The 26,269-nt window shown below is 42.7% G+C and overlaps 1 protein-coding gene across 3 annotated transcripts in view; it reads left to right on the top strand.

Moving 5' to 3' along the window:
- LOC126458474 (ovalbumin-related protein X-like) overlaps positions 1-26,269 on the top strand; it is a 113,536-nt gene that overhangs the window by 77,241 nt on the left and 10,026 nt on the right. For all 3 annotated transcript variants that reach the window (XM_050095558.1, XM_050095559.1, XM_050095561.1), the window contains exons 4-6: positions 9,239-9,449; positions 11,754-11,968; positions 14,184-14,369. In XM_050095558.1, the coding sequence (XP_049951515.1) occupies positions 9,239-9,449; positions 11,754-11,968; positions 14,184-14,369 (612 nt within the window). The remainder of the gene's footprint in view (positions 1-9,238; positions 9,450-11,753; positions 11,969-14,183; positions 14,370-26,269) is intronic.

Genomic DNA, 26,269 nt, shown 5'->3' with positions numbered 1-26,269 from the left:
CTCTAATAACAGTATTTACAAAGGAACTTTATAATTTTTCATTTCCAGGAATTCTTGTACTGAATAGAAACAGTGCTTTGTCAGAAATGCCTTTAGTTTATTTTTAAATATTGGATCTTGGGCATTTTTTATTTGTTCTGGAATTTTATTGTGTAATACGACGCCCAGATGAGTTATATATTTTTGGTATGATGATGTCCTTGAAAAAATTTGATGGATATTAGATTGCCCTCTGGTATAATGAGCGTGTATATCATTGTTTTGGATTAATTTGCCTGTTCTTGAGAGGTATTCCCTGGTGAATAGGATTGTTTCTTGGATGAATAGGGATGGGATGCTTAGAACATTAAGTTTTATAAATTGACATTTACAGGATTCCAGCTTTTTGAGGCCACAGATTATCCTCAGTGCTCTTTTTTGTTGTTTAAATATATTTGTGCTGTGAGTTGAATTTCCCCAAAAGATGTAACTCTGATATTGATGTTTGCTATTTCAAAGCAACACCTTTAAATATAAATGAAGCTTTTCTCAGCAGGTTTCAGGAACTAAGAAACAGCAAAGCAACATTAGCCTTTGTTGAAAGAGTCTTAACATGACTGTAAAAGAATTAAACTTTTTCTCCCTTTAAGATCAACATTGGCAACTTTGAAATGCAACTGGTAGATTTGAAGCTTGAAACTTGAATGTCTTTGTGCTGTACATAAATATTGGAGAGAAATAAATGCGAGCTTAATGTGTGTTTCAAGGATGCTTGGCCTGCTGATAATGAAGAAAAGCCTGTTGAAATGGTGATTATCCCATATGTTGGGAAGACATCAGAAAAAATTGGAAGAATACTCTGGAAACACACTGTAAAGTGTATGTTTTGCCCACCATTCAAGACAAAAACCTTGTCATGATCAGTCAAGGATTACCAAGGGCTCCAGAAACTGGGAGTCTACTTCATCCCTTAGCAGTGTGGAAAAATGTATCTAGGACAGATTATCCAGATGGTACAGGTGAGATGCACTGAGCATAAACACCACACACACAATGAACAGCTGACAAAATCCACTGAGGCAGAACACTGCATCTCCCAGGAACATGCCATGAATTATGACAGCACCAAGTTGTTATAAAAATTCAACACTTTCTGGTATTGTATTCTAAAAGAAGCTCTAGAGATCCAACTACATAAATAAACACAGTGTCTTTCAATTAAGCAAGACCTTGGGACAAGCCATGAGATTGATCAAAGCACAGCAACTATCTACATGGAAATCGCTCCCATCATAAAAAGTGAAGAGGGTGAGGAACTGTTGTTACCATGCTGGCATAGACCCATGTTTGACGGTGACCGCAGCACTACTGAGGACCCCAGATTGACCCCCAACATCATGCTTCCTCCATCACTGCACCAGCTCCATGCCCAGAGGCTGATGGCTGGAGCCTGTGGGAAGAGGAGAGAGGATATTATAAAGTTGGCAGCCAGCAGAAATCAATAAGTCATCAGGAACAGCTGAAGATGGCAGCTTGTCAAAATATCATGCTTTCTTGATGAAATCCAGCTGAGTACCTGAGAAATATTCAAGATCAAATAAGTGCTTTGTTCACATCACAAGTAGTCTGCATTGAAAGACATTGAGAAGGAAGATATGTTGATTTTCAACACATAGAATAGTATCCTGACTCATATAATTAGCTAAAAAATAGTGTTTGCTTTCTTCTGCTACTCAGGTGTATGTACTCATGCAAGCAATCATAGTGTCATTGATGAGAACCTGAAATCATGCCTAAAATTAGAAACAACAGCATACAAACTTGATTTATCCAAGCTTTCAAAGGAGATCCAAGGCCATCACTTACATTAGTGTTTGTCAGTCATTATCATGATTTAATTTTATGGAGACTTCACAACTTAACTTTAACAATAAATAATATGATTACTAAGTATGACAACAAGTTTCATCCAACATTCCTACAATGTAACTAAGTCTTAAAACCTCAACTATAGTTTCTTATATTAATTTAAGGAAATTTTTTGGAGTGAAAGAATATGTAGTGTGAGGTATTGAGAAAGGTATGTTGATATGGTTTGGTCATGTAGTGACTATGAATAAAAGGAGGAAACAACCATACAAAATGAGTGTGAATAGGAAAGTTGGAAGGGGTTAAACTTGGCAAATGTACTTCAATCACTTTGAGGATTTTTTTCAGCAAAGGCCAGCTTAGGCGTTACCTTATTAAGTTAATAACAATGTGCCTACCTATATAGTTTATGTTTGAAAAATTTGGCTCTCAAAAGAAATTCTAGTCACTGTACTGTTGATACGTGGCCTGTTGACTAACAAGTTTGCCAACCACTGGTATTGGGTAATAAGAGACAGTACAACCTTCTGGACACTGATTCTTTCCTCTTTGTTCATCAGAACAAAACATTTGGGCCTGTTCGTTCAGGCTGCTGAGAAAATGAACCAAAGATGGTCTCAAAACCCAGGTGACTGGCATAATTTGTGTTAACATGCATCAATAATGTGGGCAATTGCTTCCAGCTTGTTAATATTCACTGACAGACGCACCTTCAGATCTGAAAAAAGTCTCTCTTTCAAACATATTTTGGATGTCACTGTTGTAGTTGTAGGAATTCCAGATGATTTTGGGATCACTTGCACTATCACAATCATAATCCATTGGCTACTGTCATAGTTCATTGTATGAATGTTGGAAGCTTGAACTATGTCCCTGTTCCCAATATTATCATAATGGTGATTGAGGTACTGTTAACAGCAGTGCACCAGTTTTGTAATAAGGCCTAAGCAGGTTGCTACCTGCATGTTGTGTCATGCCATGATAACGTTGTGCATTTTTCATCATCTGAAATGGAATGCTGAATTGTCAGTCACCCCCTCTTATGTAAAAAGATAGAAGTTGCTTGATACCATGTTTTGTGTATAATAGAGGTGGTCATACTACTCCCAATGAAATTTTGTAACATTTTTTCAGTGTTTATCCTCCTGAGTTTTATCAATGAATGAAACACCTTTTAGCAGAAACAGCCTTCTGTTTGTCAACAAGTAATCTATATGCCATTAGTTAGTCAAGCTGTATTCACTACTGACTCTACACATTTCTCAAAAACTAGCCCAGAAAAACTACACTATTAGATGTTTCAGGCCTCTGAATAGAAGTGCGCTCCACTACCACTTAGCAATAATAAAACTGCCAACTTGTGCTGACAGAGTACCAGAGGTGGTATCACCAAAGCACCCATACAATGTGTTGGCCAAGGGGACCCTTTGCACAGATCTACTCACTGTTGAATGTCAGCTATAGATATTCCTTACAGCTCCCATGGTACTCAGAATAGAGTACTCGTGGTGGTGAGATTTCTCTCACTGAATCTGATAAGTCATTACTGAGGATATGTGAATGTAGACTTTCCTATTATATACCACTGATGAAAAGCTTTTGGGTTGCCATTCGGGTGGCAGTATTAGGACGTGTGTATCTTAACACTGCCACTTGGGTGGAAATTAGATAGCTTTTTATAATGACTGAGAATGCTTACCTCGCTTATCTTGGTTGGCAGTATATACCCATTACCTCATACAGGGTGCTGAGTAGTCCACAGACAAACTCAGGAGTAAATGCCTGTGGTCTGCCCATGGGTTTCATTTTAACCTCAAAGGGACCTTGCGTACTAGATAATTCTGACACATCAAATGATTGTCACTGTGTTTACCCGTGGCCCTTCTGTAATCATGTTGTTTAGATTTCTTTGACTGCATTTGATGGGTTTTTACTGATAACATTTTGGCATCTATCAATCAGACAGATCTATGTTCTCATTGTACAACCATTACTCACTTACATGGGATTGGATAGTCCATAGACAACTTTACAGGCAAATACTGTGCAGTCTGTCCAAGGCTTCTGTAATGCCAGAATTCTGAAACCATGCTGTAATGGTCTAACAGTATGTACTTGTAATGCTACAGAGTACATGTGGTGGTGGTGGTGGTGGTGGTGATGATGATGATGATGATGATGATGAATAGTCACACAACACAGGTACAATACAAGCACATTTATATTAATGAAATGAGTGTACATGGCAGAAGCATCAAAACTAACAAAGTCGTAAGGGGCAATAAAAGTCAGAGTGTTTTGTGCAAGGTCCTCATTGATTGCCAGCGATGATGTTTGTCGAGCACAGTGACGGAGGTATGAGGTGTGTGAGTGGTGAGACTGCATGAAAATGGAGACACACATTGGCATCTGCAGCAGAGTAGTCATCAGGAAGCAATGTATACTGGATAGTGTAGAGATGGTAGTAATGGAGGCAGGCTGGCATGGAGTGGGGTTGGTAACAGCATGAATATGTTGTGATGTCCAAAGTTGGAGGAGTGAGGGGTGTGTCGCCAGGACTAGATTGTGCTGGTGATGGTTGAGGTCAGTTGGAGGCAAGCATCGAGTCATGATTGTGAAGATCCATTGGCAGAAAAGTGGAGGTGAAAGCAGTGGTATAGATGTCTTGTGGTAATTTGACAATCTTATGGAAGTGCCATGGGATGGAGTCATCTGCAGTCTGAAGTTTGGTAGCCTATGTGCTGACCTTCAATGAGGGGGGCATTGTATGTCAGCTTGCTGTTGAGTTATTCAGAGAGGACGTTGTGGATGTCCAGTTGCAATTCAAACTCTGATGGTATGGAGCTGGTAGTGGGCGTTTTGACAGATGTAGCAAAGGGGAGAGCTTGGCAAGTGTTATTATCTGGTGAAGTATCTTTAGTGTCCACACATGTTTGAGTCAGTTAACAGACACTGTTGTAGATTTCATGCTTAACAATATGTAGAAAGTATGGTCATCTCTGTGAAGGACCTTGTGTGGGCCTGAGTACAGGAGATGTAGGGCAGGTCGTACAGTGTCATCTCATAACATAATGAAGTCACAATCTTTAAGTGCTTTATGTAGAATGACTTTGTGCACCAAGTGTAGAATGCACAGAGGTATGCACAGGTAAGCAATGTGTTGCTTAGCATAAGAGACCTGTTCAGGTAGGTCTAGGGGTGTCACTGATGGTTCTTAGAGCACGAAGTCTGATGTAATTTTTGCAAGTCTTGTGGTGGTGTCAATTGCCGAATAGTCTCTATACGTTGTGGTGTGGTGCAAATGCCCAAAGAATTTACAGTTTGTCCAAATAAGATGACTTCTTTCAGTCAGATTTGGAATTCATCTTCGTTGATCATCATACCTTTGTGAGAGAGGCTGTCAAGAACTTTTTGATGTGCGTACTGTGGGAGACATCGTCTGGTGATCAAATCAAGATATCATGAAGATAACCACAACATAATGAGAACTTTAACAGTAAACCATCAATAAAACGTTGCCATATTTGTGCCACATTCTTAAGTCTGTATGACATAAACTTAAACTCAGAAAAATCAAAAGGCATGATAATGAGCGTTCTGTGAATGTCTTCTGGACACATGTCATCTTACAGCCAATGACACTAGAAACATAAGCGTTTGCAAAATAATGGGTGAAGCCCTGATGTTTGGTACCAGTTTTAGGGGTGAAGCCCAAGAATTGTCAGAGGGGCAAGCTATCCCAGCTTGTAAGAGATCATCCACTAGCAGTTTGGCAGGCCTAATTAATTCCAATGGTAGCTGCCATGGTCTGTGACGTTTTTGGGAGAGGTGGCGGGGGAGGATGGTGATAATCTTATGAACTGTTCCATTTTTTATGGCTGACTATGAATTGTTCCTTCAGGGGAATCCACAGAGACATGGTAGAGAATGTGAGAGGGAGTGACGCTGTTCCGACCTTTGTGTTGGGAGATGGAGCCGTTGCTGTAAGTATCTCCATAGATGGTGGTAGGGGTGGTGCCGAATCAGCATGGTGTAGAGATGTTGGTGAAGTTCCTGCTTGATGTCTTGAATTTTGTGTTGGGTGACATTGTTTTCGGGTTGTAAGTGAAAGTTTGTTTCACATGTGTTGAAACAGAGCTGTTTAACGTGTTTAATATGGTCAGTGGTGAGGAGGTACTCCTGAAAGAGCTGTTGACCATTGGGTATACCCGCAGCCGGCAGGAGGTGGGATTTGTGTTGTGAAGTGGGCTGTGCTGTTAAGTTGGGCTGTCAAATGGATGTAGCCGATTACACCTGTGGGGGAGTGGCTGCTAGTCAAGAGAGTTAGCTCGCCGACATACTAGTCGAGAACCAGATCAGTCTGTGCCAATAACTGATTCAGCTACATCTGCGATGATATATGTTTGAGTGTATATGTCATTGAGGCAGAGGTCTAGTGTGCAGACCTGTTATCCGTAGACACATATGTCATATCATTTAGTGTATGGAGCTGGACAAGCCTGTACACTGGCATTAGATGTGGCAAAGAGTGCAGAAAAGTATTGACCTCAGAACTGTTGTTGATGAGGAATAGTTGGTCACTGATGTGGTCAGGTACAAAGAGTCTTTTCTCATGAAAATGGTGGGGCACGTGTGGTCTGTCATTGTCATCATCGCTGTGGGTGTCCAGCTGACTTAGATATCCTGCGTTGCCCACTGTGCCTCCTGTGAACCATGCATGAAGTTTGGGAAATTGCATGGTGAAGGACAAGCAGGGTCAGTATATGGTACATCTCACCAGCAAATCTGATGCTGCATGGGCACAGTGTAGTCAGTGGCCTTCTGCACAGGTGCAGGCATGGGTGCGATGTGGTCGGTGGTGTTCAGCACAAGTGCGAGTGTGATATAGTTGTTGATGCTCTGCACAAGGGCAATACATATGGAGGGTAAGTGAGGGTTTGTTGTGGCAGTGCAAAGTTCATGGCTCTGAATGGGTGCAGTGATATCAAGATCCATGGATGGCAGATGAGTTCAGCATGGCTTGTGGTAGGTGGGAGTTCGGTTGTGCACCATTGTAGTTGCAATTCATGCTCATTGCCTTTGTTGTTGACATTATTTATGTATAGTCTTCGGAGTATGATAGTTTATCTTTGATCAGTGAGTTTATGGCTTGCATTCAAATGTTCTTGCTCATGGGTAACCATGTTCAGTTCGACTTGCAAGGGAAGCTTCAAAACCCACAAGGTCCATAATATGTGGTCGGACATTAGATGGAGATAAGCTTGCGTGCAGAGATGATGCTGTAATTGTGATGGAATCGTGTCCCGTAAAACTTTGTCATAAGTTATGTGATGGATTTGTTCCTCCGGATAGCAGTGAGGTGGTGGAAAAAAGCTGTTTTCAAAGTCTTATTTTTTTTTCTGCCGGAGGAGATGAGTGTGATATCACTTATTGTATCTGCATGGTCCTCCATATGGCTAAGCACAGTAATGAATTTCATACCATCACTGACAACTTCACTTGAAGCAAAAATGCTGTTGACAGGGGCGAACCTCAAAGTTGATCTAGCCAAAAAAGAGGTAGCTTAAGATGTGTGCGGTGCCCAGTAGGTTGCCAAGGCAATGTTCGTAGTTGAAGAACAGGAAAGCAAGTATTGTCTGTACACAGCACAACATGATGCACAATAGGAAATGCAGGAGACAATGCAGCTACATGAGGTCTGGAGTGATCAGGTTCACTTGTGGTATAGTTGATAGCTCTACAAAAGTGAGTAGGCATGAGTCCAACCAGTTGGATAGCTGTAACTTGGGAGTAGCGTGGTTTGTGAGTGAAACAGAGTGCTATGTGAGATCACATACTACAGTGTCTGTTATATTGTGTTGTTTGGAGATGGTTTAGCACATTCCAGAAGAGTGTCGGTGTCACTTTTTATCACACAAGATGCATGCCAGGTGCTGTCCACGGCACTTGGCATCGTGGCACAACAGCCTCTATCCAACGACATAAATTGGGTAGCACAATGAGGGCACAATGGCAGCACTGCAGTTATGCATTAGATGGAAATGTTCAAATTATGTATGAACATAGTCATCAGAGTCACTAGTGTAGTGCTATAAGTAAAGATGGAAATGAAGATGAACAGTCACACAAAACTGATACAATATAGTATAGTACATTTTTGTTAATAAGAGGAGCATACCTGTCAGAAGCATCCAAACTGAACAAAGTCATAAGGCAGACTGAGAGTCAGAGAGTTTTATGCAAGGTCTTGGTTGACTGCCAGCTATGATGCTTCTCCATGCAGTGTTCCCAAGTGATCGTACACTATTGTGACACAGAACATAACTTGGAAACAGATTGGCTCCCTGTTCACTTTTGAGTGATCTATCATAATTTTTGTTGTTCTTTATTACCAATGATTGCTGACCCTGATGCGTCAAAATTGTCCATCTCCATATCCTTTATGAGTCCAAAACAGAGTAACGACAATCTTTTCAGTACTGCTTGTGTACTTTAACTTTTTTTTGGGGGGGGGGGGGGGGGGGGAGTGGGGGGCGGGGGGAGTGAATGTGCAAATAGTGTTGTAATTGTTCTTTTTTTATTTTTGCTCAGTAGTAGAAACCCAATTATGATGATACAAACATAATGACAACACAACACCCAGTCCCCAAGTGTAGAAAATCTGCGACCTGGTCAGGAATTCAACCTGGGTCATAATTGTTCTTTGTTTCCAAAAGTGTTGAAACGCATCCATGTTATATCACTTCTCACATTTTTTTCCCACAATGGCCTCACCTTCCTCTAGTTAATGCAGCACAAATCTAAAAACAAGTCCCATTCACTGAGCTTTATAGCTCACCATCATCTTCCTAAGCACTAAACACCCAGGAGACACACAGTTTACTGCAGGAAAGGTAATTTGTAACCATTTTAGCCATGAAGGTCTGCACAATGAGGGCAGCAAATTACAGTAAAGTACAAAATAATAGTTTCATGTGTCATTCACTTTTGGCCAGTTTTCTGTCCCTGACAATAATAACCAAGAATGATTGTTATACCTCCCTTGATTTTTCGAATGATTCTTGCACAATTTGAGTCTTGAATATGGCTGTTGGTACTACAAAAATTGATTAATCTCGCACAACTATTTCTTGGCAAGATGCTTGATTGTTGAGACCATGTTGACAGATTCACTGACAAGCCCCAAGTAAGGCACCATATGCCACGTGTGGATAACAATATGTGAGTTGCTGATCATGTATGATTAACTCTCTCATCTTTCTTCATACATCACTTCCTGTAGCAACTTCATCAGGGGTTTATGGAATTATTGGACTGTTAAAAATGATATTAGTAATATTGTATACCTGTGAAACAGTGATACTTTCTAATTTTCTTGTCTTAACTGCAGTGCACCGATGGATTCATGCTTCATACTGCCAGCAAGATGTATATCCATAACAAGTTTACCATTATGGAGAGTTTTTTAGCAGATGCAGTGAGACTTTTAGCAGAAGCTGAATTGGTAGACTTTGAAAATGAACCAGATAAAGCTAGAACAATTGCTAATGAATGGGTGCAAAAGAAAACTGACAATAAAATCAAGAATTTCATTGCTGATGGTAAGTGCTGTTGAATTGATGGACTACCTTACCTCACACTTTTCATATGTCCCCACTACCAAAAGTTCAGTGAATTAAGGGAAGGAGGACAGTCATGCCATTGTACTAGAACTTAACAACCAATCTATCGTCTTGGGAAGGTGACATCCAAAACTGATGTACATCCTAACTGAGGTGGGTTGGGCTGCTTCTTGCATGAGCCAGATGATGCAGTGGATTGCTAGAGGCATATTTTCCAGTAACACAAACAGTGTGTCCCTCAAGAATTTAAAGTATACTGATCCATCCAATCATGCACAGGACATTAATCTGTGGGGATACTTGAGAAGTGTGGTTTACATTACTAACATTAATGATATCAGTGATCTGGAACAGCATATCCATAATGCTCCATGCAGCTGATTGAAAGGAAACAGTTATCATTGAATAACTTTGGTTGTCCATTTTGAGACATTGCTATGTATTCTTTGCTGTTTATGGGAGACCGTTTGAGCATTTAATGTGATATGGCTATTTTGTGTCACATAATGCTGTTGTCTGTAACTGAGAAATAATGCTTATTGTGACATGTACATAGGAATATTTTGACTTGTTTCATTCTAGGAACCAATCCTGATTATTGTTATGAATGTTAAGAAACAATCAATATTACCAACTAAAAATGAATTTAGGTTTACATATGGAACATACATATGGAACATGTATTTAATTAAAATATGCAGGCTGTTTTTATATCCATGTATGATAATATGTATGGTTGAAATTATCTTTACACTAATTAGTCAATATGCTGAACAGTTCTCCCACATTTCTTTCAGTTGCCTTTTCCATGTAAATTTTACAAGGCCTTCCCAATTATCAACCAAATTTCTTGAACTTGGATACAATACCATAAAGACGATACTGGTATCACTTCTCTGCATGTGACCTGCACTAGAAGCAGCAACAATATTTGTAAAAAAAAATGACTACACATCATGCAGGAACACCATCAAAGATCTTAGAATCTTAAATTGTATTTCCAATATAGTTGTTATTTAATCATATTTGTTGCTGATAAAAGCAAGTGTGTAAGTGCACTACAGAACACAGCAATATTTTCTTGCATATTTTGCATCCTTTCTAGAATTCAGAGTCAGTTTCTTTCTAAAATTCAGAGTCAGTTTCTGCATTCAAGTGCAAAGATTACCAACAAACTTTCATCAGACATCATATACCTTTTCTCCTTAAAGATTAGGATAGGAAAAAGCCTGTTTCATTGCCAAATTATTCCTTAGGCTTTTTATATCTTTTTTTCCTTTTCATGCATATATCATTATTGCTGCTGGTAATCTATATCCACACATCCTTTGCAGCTTTTCACACTGTCATCTGTGTTTGTACTCTATAGTTATTTCATACATATTTCTAAATTTGTTCAGCTCAAATTTTTAAAGTGTTTTATTTTTAATAACTCTGTTTCTTCTTACTGACCACTTTTATATAAGTGCTTATGTTGTTGCTTTGTCAACAGAAATATGCAAATCATATCCTGTTACTGTCTTGTTTAAAATAAAGAGTGCAAACTGTAGTATATCTCCACTATCCCATATAATGGATAGAGCATCAGCATAGAGCAAAGCATGTATTGAAATATTTTTCTGCACGGAAATCTCTGGATGGACCTACTCATCAGATATAAAGTGAGAAACTGGAAATCTATACAGATTTGAATGAAAATTTTGGGCTACCTTATTAAACAGTCCTTCTATAAATTATCTGGTTATCTAGATTTGAGGATTGAAGGTTCCTGTTATCTGCATAACAAGCAGTAATGCACATTGTAAACAGATCATTACTCTTTCAAAATGTAGAGAACTGTTAGTCTTTTTAAGAAATATAAATATCATAATGTGAATAAAAAGCTGACAGCAAGAGACAAACTGCAGAGATTTCATCTAAATTAAAAATCAGCAGCTTTTCAAAAGTAATGATATGGCAGCTAATTTTAAAGTGTTGCGTTTAGCTTGCATAACCAGACACTGTAGTTACTGTTTATCAAAAGGACATCTTTTTGTATTAAGTCCAAGATTTAATACATCATCAAGAATCCATCCAGCTGTTAATGAGGAATGCAACTATTTTTATGTGTAAACAGTGTAAAAAAGTAAATTTTATTCATTTACAAGCACTTTTGTGTAACAAATTTATTCCAAACTTAAGAATTTATTCTTACTATGACTGAGACAATTGTCAGATGCAGAATAAGTCATATCTAGAAGATAGGGCCTGTCCACCTCACTGAAAAACTATTTTTTTTTTCAGGTGCTCTGGATCCCATGACATGTTTAGTCCTGATAAATGCTGTTTATTTCAAAGGAAAATGGGAACATCCTTTTTCTAAGCATAGCACTTTCCCTATGCCATTCTATATGTCTTCATCTCAATCTAAGGAGGTGTCAATGATGCAACAAGAAAGAGAATTTATGTATGCCAACTTGCCAGAACTAGAAGCACAAATACTTGAACTTCCATATCAGGTAACATTTTTAAAGTTATGTGAAATTAAAATAATATTATCTAATTGTGCCTTTAAAATTTGAAAATACAAAGGTACTACACCATACATTATGAAGACCTTTGTATATTAATAAATAGAATATAAATATCTGTGTTATTCTCATAATTCCTTTTTCCTGTTCTTAGCTATGCAGAGTCATGGAAGCACATCTGTTCTGTGGTACACATGTTTTATGTCCTTGCAAGGTGTGCAGTCCAGCTATGTAACATAAGTTACACCACTGTCAGGAAAGGAACTGTTAATCAGAAAACACATATCATATCTATACCCTCCTATATTTGTAAAATAGTTTTTAATAAGGCTCCACAGTCTTACCTCTAACTGCATGAAAGATTAAAAGGTCACATCTCTGTCTCTGTTGATCGCTGCCTTGTTACAGTTGCCACAAGAAATTCCAAGATGCAACCACTTGAAGTGGAGCATTACAACCATTTTTTATCACTATCAACATGGCATCCTAGCTGATCAATAACCAACAAAATGTTCAACCACATCTCAGATTTACTGAATCGATATCTAACTTTCATCACTGATTACCATGGTTCACCATAAACAGCATCCAAATTTACTTTTATCTTGTCACATGTATTCCCATATAAAAAGAAACAGTGAATCACTGAACAAATCTGTACTTTTTACATTTCAGCAAAAAATGACTGACAAATCCAGACTACATTAAATGCATTCACAGTTGCAAATATGAAAAACCATCAGATGTGAAATGGAATGACGACAATGAAAATTTGTGCCAGACCGTGAGTCAAACCCAGATTCCCTGCTTATTGTGAGCCTTACCATTAGGACAGCTGAGCACAACTCACAGCCAGACCCAAACTTCCATATGTCATCAGCCATGTGCCTATAACCTGTACTCATACATCCATTATGTATATTCGCATACGGGGAAGACATTTTACTGGAAAGTCACTAGCCCGGTGTCAGCGGATAAGTACGATATTGCAATGCCCTTGTTATTCAGAATTATGATAATTATGATTCAATGTTTCATTCCTTCTGGTGCTGATTGAGGAAAGATGTGTATTAACCACACGGGGAATTAATAGATTCTTGTTCTTGGCCTCCCATCATATTTAATTTTGGATCTATCCAAGGTCTTCTTAAGTGCTACGGTATAATAATATAATAAATATACTAATGTCGTGTGATGAGGGCCTCCCGTCGGGTAGATCGCTCGCCCGGTGCATGTCTTTCGATTTGACGCCACTTCGGCGACTTGTGCGTCGAAGTGCTATGGTGTTATCAAGTGTAGAAAGCATATACTAAATGTACTGTTTATTTGTTGAGTATTGTTCAACACATACAAAGGGATTTAAGATGAGACTTCTTTATTGAACATAACATTCTGCAATATTTAAGGCAGAATAGAATACTGCCTGGACATCTGGATTCCAAATGGACTGATTACCACTGAGAGCCTGCACGTAGCCCATCTTTGCAAACTGAGAAATGTCCCACCAGCATACTCATTTTTTTTTTTTTTTTTTTAGATTAATTTCATTTCTAGTTTCTGGAAACTCGTGCTTGGCTAGTATATTCTCTCTACAAGAGCTTGTTGTATACATTACTGCTGGCAGTCTTTTTACAACTTCTGTACCCTTATCACTAACTCTTCCATCTGTGTCTGCCTGAATCAAAATTTCTGTTTGTTTGTCCATACAGCTTCTTCCATATTCCTTATCCCCACATTGATTTATATTCAAGAGGACAGTGATTCAAGTGCCTTACTGGCAGTTCTGGTTCAAGTTTTCTTTGGTTTCCCTAAACTGCTTAAGGTAAATTCCAAGTGGTTCCGCTTAAAAGAAAACAGCCAATTTCCTTCATCATCCTTGTCATTTATGAGCTTGCTCTCCATCTCTAATGACATCATTGGTGATGGGGTGATAAATCCAATTCTACCTTTGCTTCTTCCATTCAGAATTCTCTTTGTAACATTCTCATCTATACTGCATCTCTGGCCCAGAAACTTGACAGACTCATCTATTATTCCTTGCTTAATTCAGTTCTCCTTTGATCTATATTTTACATTCACTATAAATACATTGTTGTCATATTGAGGTTATCAAGAGATTATTTTGTACGTGAATACAATAATATTGTTATTTATTTTCAGATATCTTTAAATTTGTTTATGATTTTCTATTTGTTTTTTGTAGGGTAATCAATTGAGTATGTTGGTGATTTTGCCTAATCAAATTGATGGAATTAATGAGCTGGAAAATAAAATCATGAAAGTCAATCTTCATCAAATATCAGACAAACTATATCCCATGAAAGTAAATGTTTTGTTGCCTAAATTTAATATAGAAAAGGAAATGCAGCTCGATGAAATACTGAAACAGGTAAATAAATTGCTTTGTAATTGATCCATCAAAATCTCATGTTATTTATTGTAGCTTATATATTATTTGCATGGACAAATTGATAATTACTAAACACTAATAACTGTTTAAGTACTAGATACATATTTATAATGGCTATGACTTGTGATGCCGTGAAAAGAGATTTTTGTTTTTTGGTTATAGATAACGTGATAATTTCAGAAAATCTGGCTAGTGTTATTTTTTCAATTATCCCCTCAATTCGCACACTTCCCAGTGTTCACTGTTGTCACCCCAGTTTCAACGTAAAGACAAGGAGCAAACTTACACATTGTGTTATTATATAGTGACTGTGGAAGTAAGTGCAAGAATTCCAGAACATTTGAAAAGTCATCTAAAAAATCTGCTTTACACAATATTATTTTGGTCACATTTGCTGAATAATAGTTTATTCACTTTTGCCATATTATCCCAGAAGGCAAATCCATAGGACACACCAGGGCAAAGACAGCATCTCAAGCCTTTGCAGTACTCCTCCCCTTCCAGTGATGTGAGTCTAACCCTGAGTGTCCTGTTATTCCCCAATAATGGCTGGGTACAGGTTTGGTTATTCCAGAGTCCTGAGCTGATGGCTGACCAGCACCATTAATGTTCTGATTCTCTGGGACCAAGTGCCACGGGTGCCAGATGGCATGGAACTCAATGACCACTAGAGGTCTCTGCAGCAGTTGCACTGTACGCCGTGACTGCGCGTGCTCCTGGCCCTGAGTCTAACGTGAGCGCACCATGGTGGAGCATGTGGTCCCAGTGGCCAATAGCGACATACCCTGTCATGTATTTGGGTGGCTGCCTCTCACTCAGCAAGGCAGTCTGGTAGTCACGTTGAGTCGGTTGATATCTCGCTTACCGACATCTTGTTTGCGTTGCATGTGCTTACTTCCCATTTACAAGTGGATGTTCTATTGATTTTTTGAGGTTATCTCTTGTGACCCCATTGTTAATACTTTGTTGTTGATCTTGGTGTCTGGCTTGGTTGCTGGTCATCGTGGTTGTCCTTCCATTCCCACTCATCCCTCTTGTTTCTTCGTGGGCCGCTCCCATTTGGTCCCACCGTGTTTTCAATTGTGGCAACCCTGTGACCATTCCTGTCACAGATACAACATTTTGGCAATGAGATAAATGGTAGTAATTGTTAGCATGGAGGATAAGTTGGTATGTCATCTGGAACAACAGCAGCAGCTCATGCAGCTGCAGTTAGACATCTTACAAAAGTCTATGTAGTTGCTATCAGACAGAGTTGATGCCCGGGACGCATTACAACAACAGCTTCTGAGTCCTTGGGTGTTCGATGCTTTCCCACGTCCACCATTGTTCCCGCCATTTAATGATGCTAAAGAAGACTGGGTAACATACTTACATCGGCTGAAACAACATTTCACTGCTTTGCAAGTCATGGATGACCCCTTGCAGCGGTCGTTGTTTTAGTCTTGGGCCTCCCCAGACACATTCTTTCTCCTCCACAATTTGGCACCCTTGTCCAATCTTCTTGCTATCTCTTTCCAGGAGACATGCCTTTTGCTGACAAACTATTACTCTCTGCGCTACCATGTGGTCTCCTCTTGGCTGGAGTTTCACCAGTGCCATAAACAGCCTGGTCAATTGTATCGTTCCTGGGTCATGGACTTGCAGGGTCTCAGCCATTGATCCGATTTTACATTCTGTGTAAGGCTTCGTATGCAGACTCCGTGATACGGGATGTGGTGGTTCAGCTGGCTCCTGATCCTGAGGTCCGCACTGCAGCATTGAAACTCGATAATCCTTTATTGGAAGATGTTCTCCGCATTGCCCACTCATTTGAAATTGCTCAGGTGGCTAATGAGCATCTCATGGCATGGCTGCAAGTGGTGGTGATCAATGCATCTCTGCAGGTTCCGCCCTCGCGACGTAGACATGGCCCGGCCAACAGAGGCCAGCACTGTCAGTACTCCTCTTTGTCCGATATCTCTAAGGCATCAGAGCCTCCAGTCACCCCTCATCACTGGTCATGTGACCCCCTTCTATTTTGCCAACAGTGCTTTACCACACATTCTTGAGCTGATTGCCCCTACTGCTGGAAGACGTGCACGCTGTGTGAGGAGGAGGGCCGCATCCGATCTATTTGTCATAGTTGGTCGACTTGCTCCTGTCCTGCCCCAACTGGGCCTCAGGATACCGTCCATTCTCTGCAGTCAGATGAGCTGTCAGCGTGGAAGCTTTTCCTCATGCTCTGCCTTTTCACTGAGGATGTCAGTTTTCAGGTCGGCACTGAGGCCACCGTCTCCCTGATTAATATTGCGACATATACCCTCCTGGGTTCCCCTGCAGTGTCACCTCCCTCTTGGAGTTTAGTCACCTATCGTGATGGTTCCATTCCCCTTTGTGGGCAGTTCATCATCCAGGCGACATACAAACATGTTCCCTGGCTCCTTACCCTATTTGTCATCTACCATCCATCGGCTTCGAATATTTTTGACCTGTACGCGTTTCAACCGTTTGGCTTTTCAATTTCCGGTGAAGTCAAGGTCATTTCCACGGTTGTTCCTTTTCAGGACTCAGATGATCTGTGCTCAATTTTTGCATCATTATTTGCAATGGATCTCAGGTGTGCTTCATGTTTTCAGGCACACATCACACTTAAGCTGGATGCGCAGCCTTGCTTTTTCCGGGCGAGACCCATTCCAGTGGCCTTACGGCCAGCAGTCAAGCAGGAATTTGATCAGCTCTAGGCTGCTGGCATCCAAGAGCCTACGATATACAGTGCTTGGGCAACATCATTGGTGGTCATACGGAAACCCAATGGGTCCCTTCGGCTGTGTGGGGACTTCGGCGCTACTGTCAATGCTCAGTCCTTAATAGACACTTACCCCATTCCCTGATAGGAAGACCTTCTCACCAAGCTTGTGAGGGTGTGAGTACTTTTCTAAGATCGACCTGGCTGAGGCATACCACCAGTTACCCTTCGATGCCGATTCCCAGAACATCATGGTTATCAACACACCTTTCAGATTATACAAGTACAAGTGCCTTCCATTTGGTGTCTCTACGGCACCGGCAATTTTCCAGTGGTTCCTGGAGCAGCTTATGCAGCCTATCCCAGCCTGCATGAATTATCTGGATGACATCTTGGTCACAGGGCATTCCCGCCAGGAACATTTGCGCAACCTCAGCACCTTATTTCATGCTCTGCAATATGCAGGTTTACGCAGTTGGCTGGACTAGTGTTGCTTTTTCAAACAGAAGTGGAATACTTAGGCCACTGGCTTAGCAAAGATGGCATTCGCCCTTTGTATCACAATGTCAAGGCCATTGAGACCTTTCCTCGTCCCAAGGACTTATCTGAACTCCAGGTGTTTTCGGGCAAGGTTACTTATTACTTAAAGCTTTTACCCCAAGCTGCCTCCATTGCTCAAACCTCCATCACTTGCATCGCAAAGGGGTGACTTTTGATTGTACTCCTACCTGTGACCAGGCTTTTCTCCAGAATGAGATTTCCACTCTGGAGCAGAGTGTGCACTGATGTGAAACTTCCTGGCAGATTAAAATTGTGTGCCGGACCAAGACTCAGACTCGGGACCTTTGCCTTTCGCGAGCAAGTGCTCTACCACCTGAGCTATCCAAGCACAACTCACGCCCGGTCCTCACAGCTTTACTTCCGCCAGTACCTCGACTCCTCCTTTCCAAACTTCACAGAAGCTCTCCTGTGAACATTGCAAAAAATTGGTTCAAATGGCTCTGAGCACTATGGGACTTAACATCTGTGGTCATCAGTCCCCTAGAACTTAGAACTACTTAAACCTAACTAACCTAAGGACATCACACACATCCATGCCCGAGGCAGGATTCGAACCTGCGACCGTAGCAGTCGCGCGGTTCCGGACTAAGCGCCTAGAACTGCTAGGCCACCGCGGCCGGTGAACATTGCAGAACTAGCACTCCTGGAAGAAAGGATATTGCGGAGACATGGCTTAGCCACAGCCTAGGGGATGTTTCTGGAATGAGATTTCCACTCTGCAGCAGAGTATGCGCTGATGTGAAACTTTGTGGCAGATTAAAACTGTGTGCTGGACCGAGACTCGAACTCGGAACCTTTACCTTTCATAGGCAAGTACTCTACCATCTGAGCTACCCAAGCATGACTCAGGCCCCATGCTCACAGCTATACTTCAGCCAGTACCTCAACTCCTACTTTCCAAACTTCACAGAAGGTGAAGAGTAGCTCAGATGGTAGAGTACTTGCTCGCAAAAGGCAAAGGTCCCGAGTTCAAGTCTCGGTCCAGCACACAGTTTTAATCTGCCAGGAAGTTTCAGGCTTTTCTCCATTTAAAGACAATGCTGAAGTCCGCCTCTTGCCTTATTACCTTCTCTCCAGACTGCCCCTTGGTTGTGGCAGCTGATGCATTGACATACGGCATTGGGGCAGTCCTTGCACATCGGAATACTGATGGCTCAGAACAACCCATAGCTTATGCATCTAAGACCCCAGCACAACAGAACTACTCTCAGATTGAAAAGGAGGTCCTGGTGATAGTGTTCACCATCTAAAAATTTCACATCTATCTCTTTGGGGCAAAGTTCACCCTCCTGACAGACCATAAACCCTTAGTTATGCTTTTCGGATCCCACTCTCACCTTCCAGAGAGGACGGCTCAATGTCTCCAGCACTGGGCATTATTTTTACGGAATTACATGCACACCATCCAGTATAAGCCCACCACCCACCATGCTAATGCGGACACTTTGTCACGTCTCCCAGCAGGCCTAGATCCTGCATTTGACAAACAGGAATTCCTCTGCTTTCACATTGATTCTGCCCACTGGGATGTGCTGGACAGTACACCTCTTATGGCTGCTCGCATTGCCACAGTTACATGCCATGACCCTATCTTGTGGCAGGTTCTCCGCTACATGGTCCGTGGTTGGACCTCCTATATTACTCGTTGGATGTGGACCGCCTTCAGCTCCTGGCGCCTTCTGTCCCACAGGCCCTCTGTGGTTGATGTCCTTCTGTTGGCCACGGAGTCGGATGCCCATCGGGTGGTCATCCCTCCGGATTTTTGACATCACATGCTCAGTTTGTTACACCGCGGCACTGGGCTATGTCCCGCATGAAAGTTTTGGTTTGCTGGCACATCTATTGGCCAAGTGGCGATATTTACCACTTGGTCCGCAGGTGCACTGTGTGCATGCGTCACCACGCAAGCCCCCCTCAGTCATTCGCACCCTGGCCTGTGCCTCGCCAGCCCTGGGTTCGCATCCATCTCAATTTTGCGGGCCCATCTTTGGGGTCCATGTGGTTACTTATCATTGATGCCTACTCCAAATATCCGTATGTCATCCACATGGCGTCCACCACTACAGAGGCCACACTCACGGCCCTGGCCCAAGTTCTCGCCATTGAGGGACTGCCTCACACATTGGTCTCTGATAATGACCCCGAATTCACAGTATCCTCATTCCACAACTTCTGTCTGGCCAACGGTATCAAACATATCCGTAGCCCACCTTTCCACCCTTCCTCCAATGGCACAGCGGGGAGGCTTGTCCGCACATTTAAACAACAGTTGACAAAGGCGGTCGTAACAGCTCCAACCACGTAGGCCCTCACCCTGTTCTTGAGCACATATCGCACCATGCCAATTGACGGACATAGTCCAGCGGAGTTCCTCCATGGGCGACAGCCATAGACACTGCTCCATTTGCTGATGCCATCACCCTCCCACCCCAGCTCCCAGCCCTCTCAGCGTTACTTCCCTGGAGTGGTCATGTGGGTCCATATGTACAGGAGCAGGGTGAGTTGGATGCCCACCACGGTCGTCTCGGCCCATGGGCAACGTGTAATGTCAGTGCAGATGTCGAAAGGGTTGGAGTGCCGCCATCATAACCAGCTCTGCTCCCATACCCCCGCGGGACTCCCGCCGCCGCCTCCTCCTACACTCCCTCCTTCGGGTACAGACGTGGTCCTTGAGTCACCGCCACTGCCCCCAGTTGCTGCCTCCCAACGAGCCTGCCACCAGCCCTCCTCACCCCCAGGTGCATTGGAGGCTCCCTCCGATGCCCTGGCCTCTGGGTCAGCCATCATGGACACCTCGGATGTCCCTTCCTCCCCGACAACGGCATTTGACGCACCTGGGTCTTCTCCCATCTGCCGCCCACTGCAGCACCGTCCAGGGCATTTTCGCCTCTGCACACAAGTTTCAGGGGGGAGGGATCTGGTACTGAGCGCCGTGGGTTTCGAATCCACACCAGACAGCATGGAACTCAATGACCACTACAGGTCTCTGCAGTAGTCGTACTGTACACTGTGACTGCATGTGCTCCTGGCCCCGCCACTGTGGAGTTTGCTTACTGACATCTTGTTTACATTGCGTGTGCTTACTTCCCGTTTACGAGTGGACGTTGTTTTGATATCGTGAGGTTATCTCTTGTAACCTGTTGCTAATACTTTGTTGTTGATCTTGGTGTCTGGCTCGGTTGTCTGTCGTCATGCTTGTCCTTCCATTCCCATTCGTCCATTTTGTTTGTTGGCAGGCCGCTCCCATTTGGTCCCACCGCATTTTCATTTGCGGCAACCCCTTGATCGTTCCTGTCTCGCTTACAACAGATTCCATTAACTTCTTGGCGTGCTTCAGTGAGCACTGTTGGGCTAACTCTGAGGAGTGGCCTTCCTTGCTCTCCTAAATGTTGACATGACCAGGTATTCTTAATTAACTGCTAATTCATGAAAACGTTTTCACATGGCAATAACTTGAATTTTCATTCACATCTTGAACATGATCTGCCTCTCCCTGTGGACTTCCCTATCATCGAAAGTTGTAAAAAGCACCCAACAGAGACAGCATTATGACAGGCAGTGTTTATAACATGGCCATTGGGATTTACTTTAAAAGATGTCAATTTATTGAAAATATGATCGTGAAGACATCAGACCTCCCAAAAGCTACAACAAACGAAATATAAACAGAGCTCATTACCAGAAGCAAATCACTATTTGTCAAACCACGATGAATTCCAGTTGCTTAACTAGAGCTTTTTAAGAGAAATTCTTTTGACAAACAGAACTCCAGAGTAAACATAGGTACAGTAGGAAGAACTACTAGCTACATGTGTATGCCTGCATTGTCCCTGAGTTGCAGCCCAACTGGGGGCCTGTGTTAAGTGAAGTTGAGAGGACCACTGGTGAGCTGGCCCTAATGCAGGAAAGGCACATAAAAAAGGTGAGGTGTAGGTTGGGAGGATAGGAAGATTAAACAAAGATAGATTAATCAACAGATGCATTGAAGTAGAGTGAAGTGAGAAGAGAGTGGGAGGGATGGGAGAAATGAGAACAGGGGTAGAATGTGTGGTATAGTGACTAGCAGAGATTGAGGTCAGGAGATTTACAAGATCAAAGATTGTGTTGTAAGAACAGTTACCAATTATGCAATTCAAAGAAGCTCTTATTGAGGGAGCAGGGAGTGGATGCACAGGTTATGAAGCAGCCACTGAAGTTGAGCATGGTGTGCTCAGAAGTGTGATCTCTCACTAGGTGGTCAACTTTGCTCTTGGCCAAAGCTTGGCAGTGACCATTGAAATTTGGATGAACAGCTGGATCTGGTCATGTCCATGTAATAGTATATAAGGTAGTTGGATTTAGAAAGAGTGTAACAACTGCTGTAAATACTTTTACATTGAAGCAGACCACTCACTGAAAAGCAGAAGCATTGAGTCGTCGATAGGCGTGTGTGTGTGTGTGTGTGTGTGTGTGTGTGTGTGTGTGTGTGAATACACTAGCTTGTCACACCTGACCACCAAAGGCTCAGAACTCTGTTAATGATTTCCTATGACAAATCAAAAAATAGTGAAGCCAAAAAAGCAAACTACATAAGTTTGAGGAACAAATACAAGGCAGAAATTAGGTTAAGCAGGTGCAAGGCAAATGATGATTATATTAATATGTCCCAAAATAAATGCAAAGCAGCCTGGACTGTTATCAAGACTCATCTGGGTAGAAAAAAGATGTTAACAAAAATAATTCATGTGATGCTTGTATCACACCGGATGATTTCAACACTTTCTTCATTAATGCTGCCAGTATGAATAACAGTGCTGCAAATGAACATATCCATAAATGTGACAACAACCATATCTCAAGTAATAGAAATTCATTTCTACAAAATTTTGAGGATATGGTTCCTGTGTTTAAATGGAAAGAAGTAAAAGTAACCGATATTAAAACTGCAATAGCAAAATTAAGTTACTCAAAATTAGAAGACGTTTATGGTCTCTCCAATTTGATAATAAAAAAATAACAGATATAATAGCACATCCACTCTGTTCTCTTATGAACTGGATGTTTGTCAGTGGCTGTTTCCCTTCATCTTTAAAAATGGCACTCATTACTCCACTGCACAAGAAAGGTGACAAGTCTTGTCCTAATAATTACTGTCCAATCTCCCTTGTACCATCAATCAAAAGTAGTGGAATATTGCATACAGCTCCAAATCAGTCAACATCTGTCTGTGAATAATATTCTTAGTGACTCTCAGTATGGCTTCAGGTGTTTCAACGGCAAAAGGACTTGAAGATGTTGTTTCATATACAGGGTGTTACAAAAAGGTACGGCCAAACTTTCAGGAAACATTCCTCACACACAAAGAAAGAAAATATGTTATATGGACATGTGTCCGGAAACACTTACTTTCCATGTTAGAGCTCATTTTATTACTTCTCTTCAAATCACATTAATCATGGAATGGAAACACACAGCAACAGAACGTACCAGCGTGGCTTCAAACACTTTGTTACAGGAAATGTTCAACATGTCCTCCGTTAGCGAGGATACATGCATCCACCCTCCGTCGCATGGAATCCCTGATGCGCTGGTGCAGCCCTGGAGAATGGCATATTGTATCACAGCCGTCCACAATACAAGCACGAAGAGTCTCTACATTTGGTACTGGGGTTGCGTAGACAAGAGCTTTCAAATGCCCCCATAAATGAAAGTCAAGAGGGTTGAGGTCAGGAGAGGCCATGGAATTGGTCCGCCTCTACCAATCCATTGGTCACCGAATCTGTTGTTGAGAACCGTACGAACACTTCGACTGAAATGTGCAGGAGCTCCATCGTGCATGAACCACATGTTGTGTCGTTCTTGTAAAGGCACATGTTCTAGCAGCACAGGTAGAGTATCCCGTATGAAATCATGATAACGTGCTCCATTGAGTGTAGGTGGAAGAACATGGGGCCCAATCAAGACATCACCAACAATGCCTGCCCAAACGTTCACAGAAAATCTGTGTTGATGACGTTATTGCACAATTGCATGCGGATTCTCGTCAGCCCACACATGTTGATTGTGAAAATTTACAATTTGATCACGTTGGAATGAAGCCTCATCCGTAAAGAGAACATTTGCACTGAAATGAGGATTGACACATTGTTGGATGAACCATTCGCAGAAGTGTACCCGTCGAGGCCAATCAGCTGCTGATAGTGCCTGCAGACGCTGTACGTGATACGGAAACAACTGGTTCTCCTGTAGCACTCTCCATACAGTGACGTGGTCAAAGTTGCCTTGTACAGCAGCAACTTCTCTGACGCTGACATTAGGGTTATCGTCAACTGCACGAAGAATTGCCTCATCCATTGCAGGTGTCCTCGTCGTTCTAGGTCTTCCCCAGTCGCGAGTCATAGGCTGGAATTTTCCGTGCTCCCTAAGACGCCGATCAATTGCTTCGAACGTCTTCCTGTTGGAACACCTTCATTCTGGAAATCTGTCTCAATGCAAACGTACTGCACCACGGCTATTGCCCCGTGCTAATCCATACATCAAATGGGCATCTGCCAACTCTGCATTTGTAAACATTGCACTGAGCTACGTACTGATGTGCTTGATGCTAATACTGTAGAGCAATGAGTCGTATGTCAACACAAGCACCGAAGTCAACATTACCTTCCTTCAATTGAGCCAACTGGCGGTGAATCGAGGAAGTACAGTACATACTGACGAAACTAAAATGAGCTCTAACATGGAAATTAAGCATTTCCGGACACATGTCCACATAACACCTTTTCTTTATTTGTGTGTGAGGAATGTTTCCTGAGTGTTTTGCCATACCTTTTTGTAACACCCTGTATATTGTCATCATTCGAATCAGGATTATCAGTTAATGCCACTCTTGTGGACCTCAGCAAGGCAATTGACTCTGTCAGTCACAGGATACTACTAGAAAAACTGCACTGCTATGGTGTTAGAGGCTCAGACCTATCTCTGATCAGATCGTATCTGAGCAACAGAAAACAAATTGTGCATTTTAACAATATGAGGTCAAATGTCTTGGATATCATGCAGGGTGTACCACAAGGCTCTGTGTTTGGACCTTTACTTTTTATAATACACTCCTGGAAATTGAAATAAGAACACCGTGAATTCATTGTCCCAGGAAGGGGAAACTTTATTGACACATTCCTGGGGTCAGATACATCACATGATCACACTGACAGAACCACAGGCACATAGACACAGGCAACAGAGCATGCAAAATGTCGGCACTAGTACAGTGTATATCCACCTTTCGCAGCAATGCAGGCTGCTATTCTCCCATGGAGACAATCGTAGAAATGCTGGATGTAGTCCTGTGGAACGGCTTGCCATGCCATTTCCACCTGGCGCCTCAGTTGGACCAGCGTTCGTGCTGGACGTGCAGACCGCGTGAGACGACGCTTCATCCAGTCCCAAACATGCTCAATGGGGGACAGATCCGGAGATCTTGCTGGCCAGGGTAGTTGACTTACACCTTCTAGAGCACGATGGGTGGCACGGGATACATGCGGACGTGCATTGTCCTGTTGGAACAGCAAGTTCCCTTGCCGGTCTAGGAATGGTAGAACGATGGGTTTGATGACGGTTTGGATGTACCGTGCACTATTCAGTGTCCCCTCGACGATCACCAGTGGTGTACGGCCAGTGTAGGAGATCGCTCCCCACACCATGATGCCGGGTGTTGGCCCTGTGTGCCTCGGTCGTATGCAGTCCTGATTGTGGCGCTCACCTGCACGGCGCCAAACACGCATACGACCATCATTGGCACCAAGGCAGAAGCGACTCTCATCGCTGAAGACGACACGTCTCCATTCGTCCCTCCATTCACGCCTGTCGCGACACCACTGGAGGCGGGCTGCACGATGTTGGGGCGTGAGCGGAAGACGGCCTAACGGTGTGCGGGACCGTAGCCCAGCTTCGTGGAGACGGTTGCGAATGGTCCTCGCCGATACCCCAGGAGCAACAGTGTCCCTAATTTGCTGGGAAGTGGCGGTGCGGTCCCCTACGGCACTGCGTAGGATCCTACGGTCTTGGCGTGCATCCGTGCGTCGCTGCGGTCCGCTTCCAGGTCGACGGGCACGTGGACCTTCCGCCGACCACTGGCGACAACATCGATGTACTGTGGAGACCTCACGCCCCACGTGTTGAGCAATTCGGCGGTACGTCCACCCGGCCTCCCGCATGCCCACTATACGCCCTCGCTCAAAGTCCGTCAACTGCACATACGGTTCACGTCCACGCTGTCGCAGCATGCTACCAGTGTTAAAGACTGCGATGGAGCTCCGTATGCCACGGCAAACTGGCTGACACTGACGGCGGCGGTGCACAAATGCTGCGCAGCTAGCGCCATTCGACGGCCAACACCGCGGTTCCTGATGTGTCCGCTGTGCCGTGCGTGTGATCATTGCTTGTACAGCCCTCTCGCAGTGTCCGGAGCAAGTATGGTGGGTCTGACACACCGGTGTCAATGTGTTCTTTTTTCCATTTCCAGGAGTGTATATGTAAATGACTTACCCAGCACCATGTTATGTAAATCCACTCTCTATGCGGATGATACAACTTTTGTTAAAGCAGGGAAAGA

The sequence above is a fragment of the Schistocerca serialis genome, chromosome 2 (genome assembly GCF_023864345.2).
Source record: "Schistocerca serialis cubense isolate TAMUIC-IGC-003099 chromosome 2, iqSchSeri2.2, whole genome shotgun sequence".
NCBI lineage: Eukaryota > Metazoa > Arthropoda > Insecta > Orthoptera > Acrididae > Schistocerca > Schistocerca serialis.
This window is presented reverse-complemented; position numbering and strand designations above follow the sequence as displayed.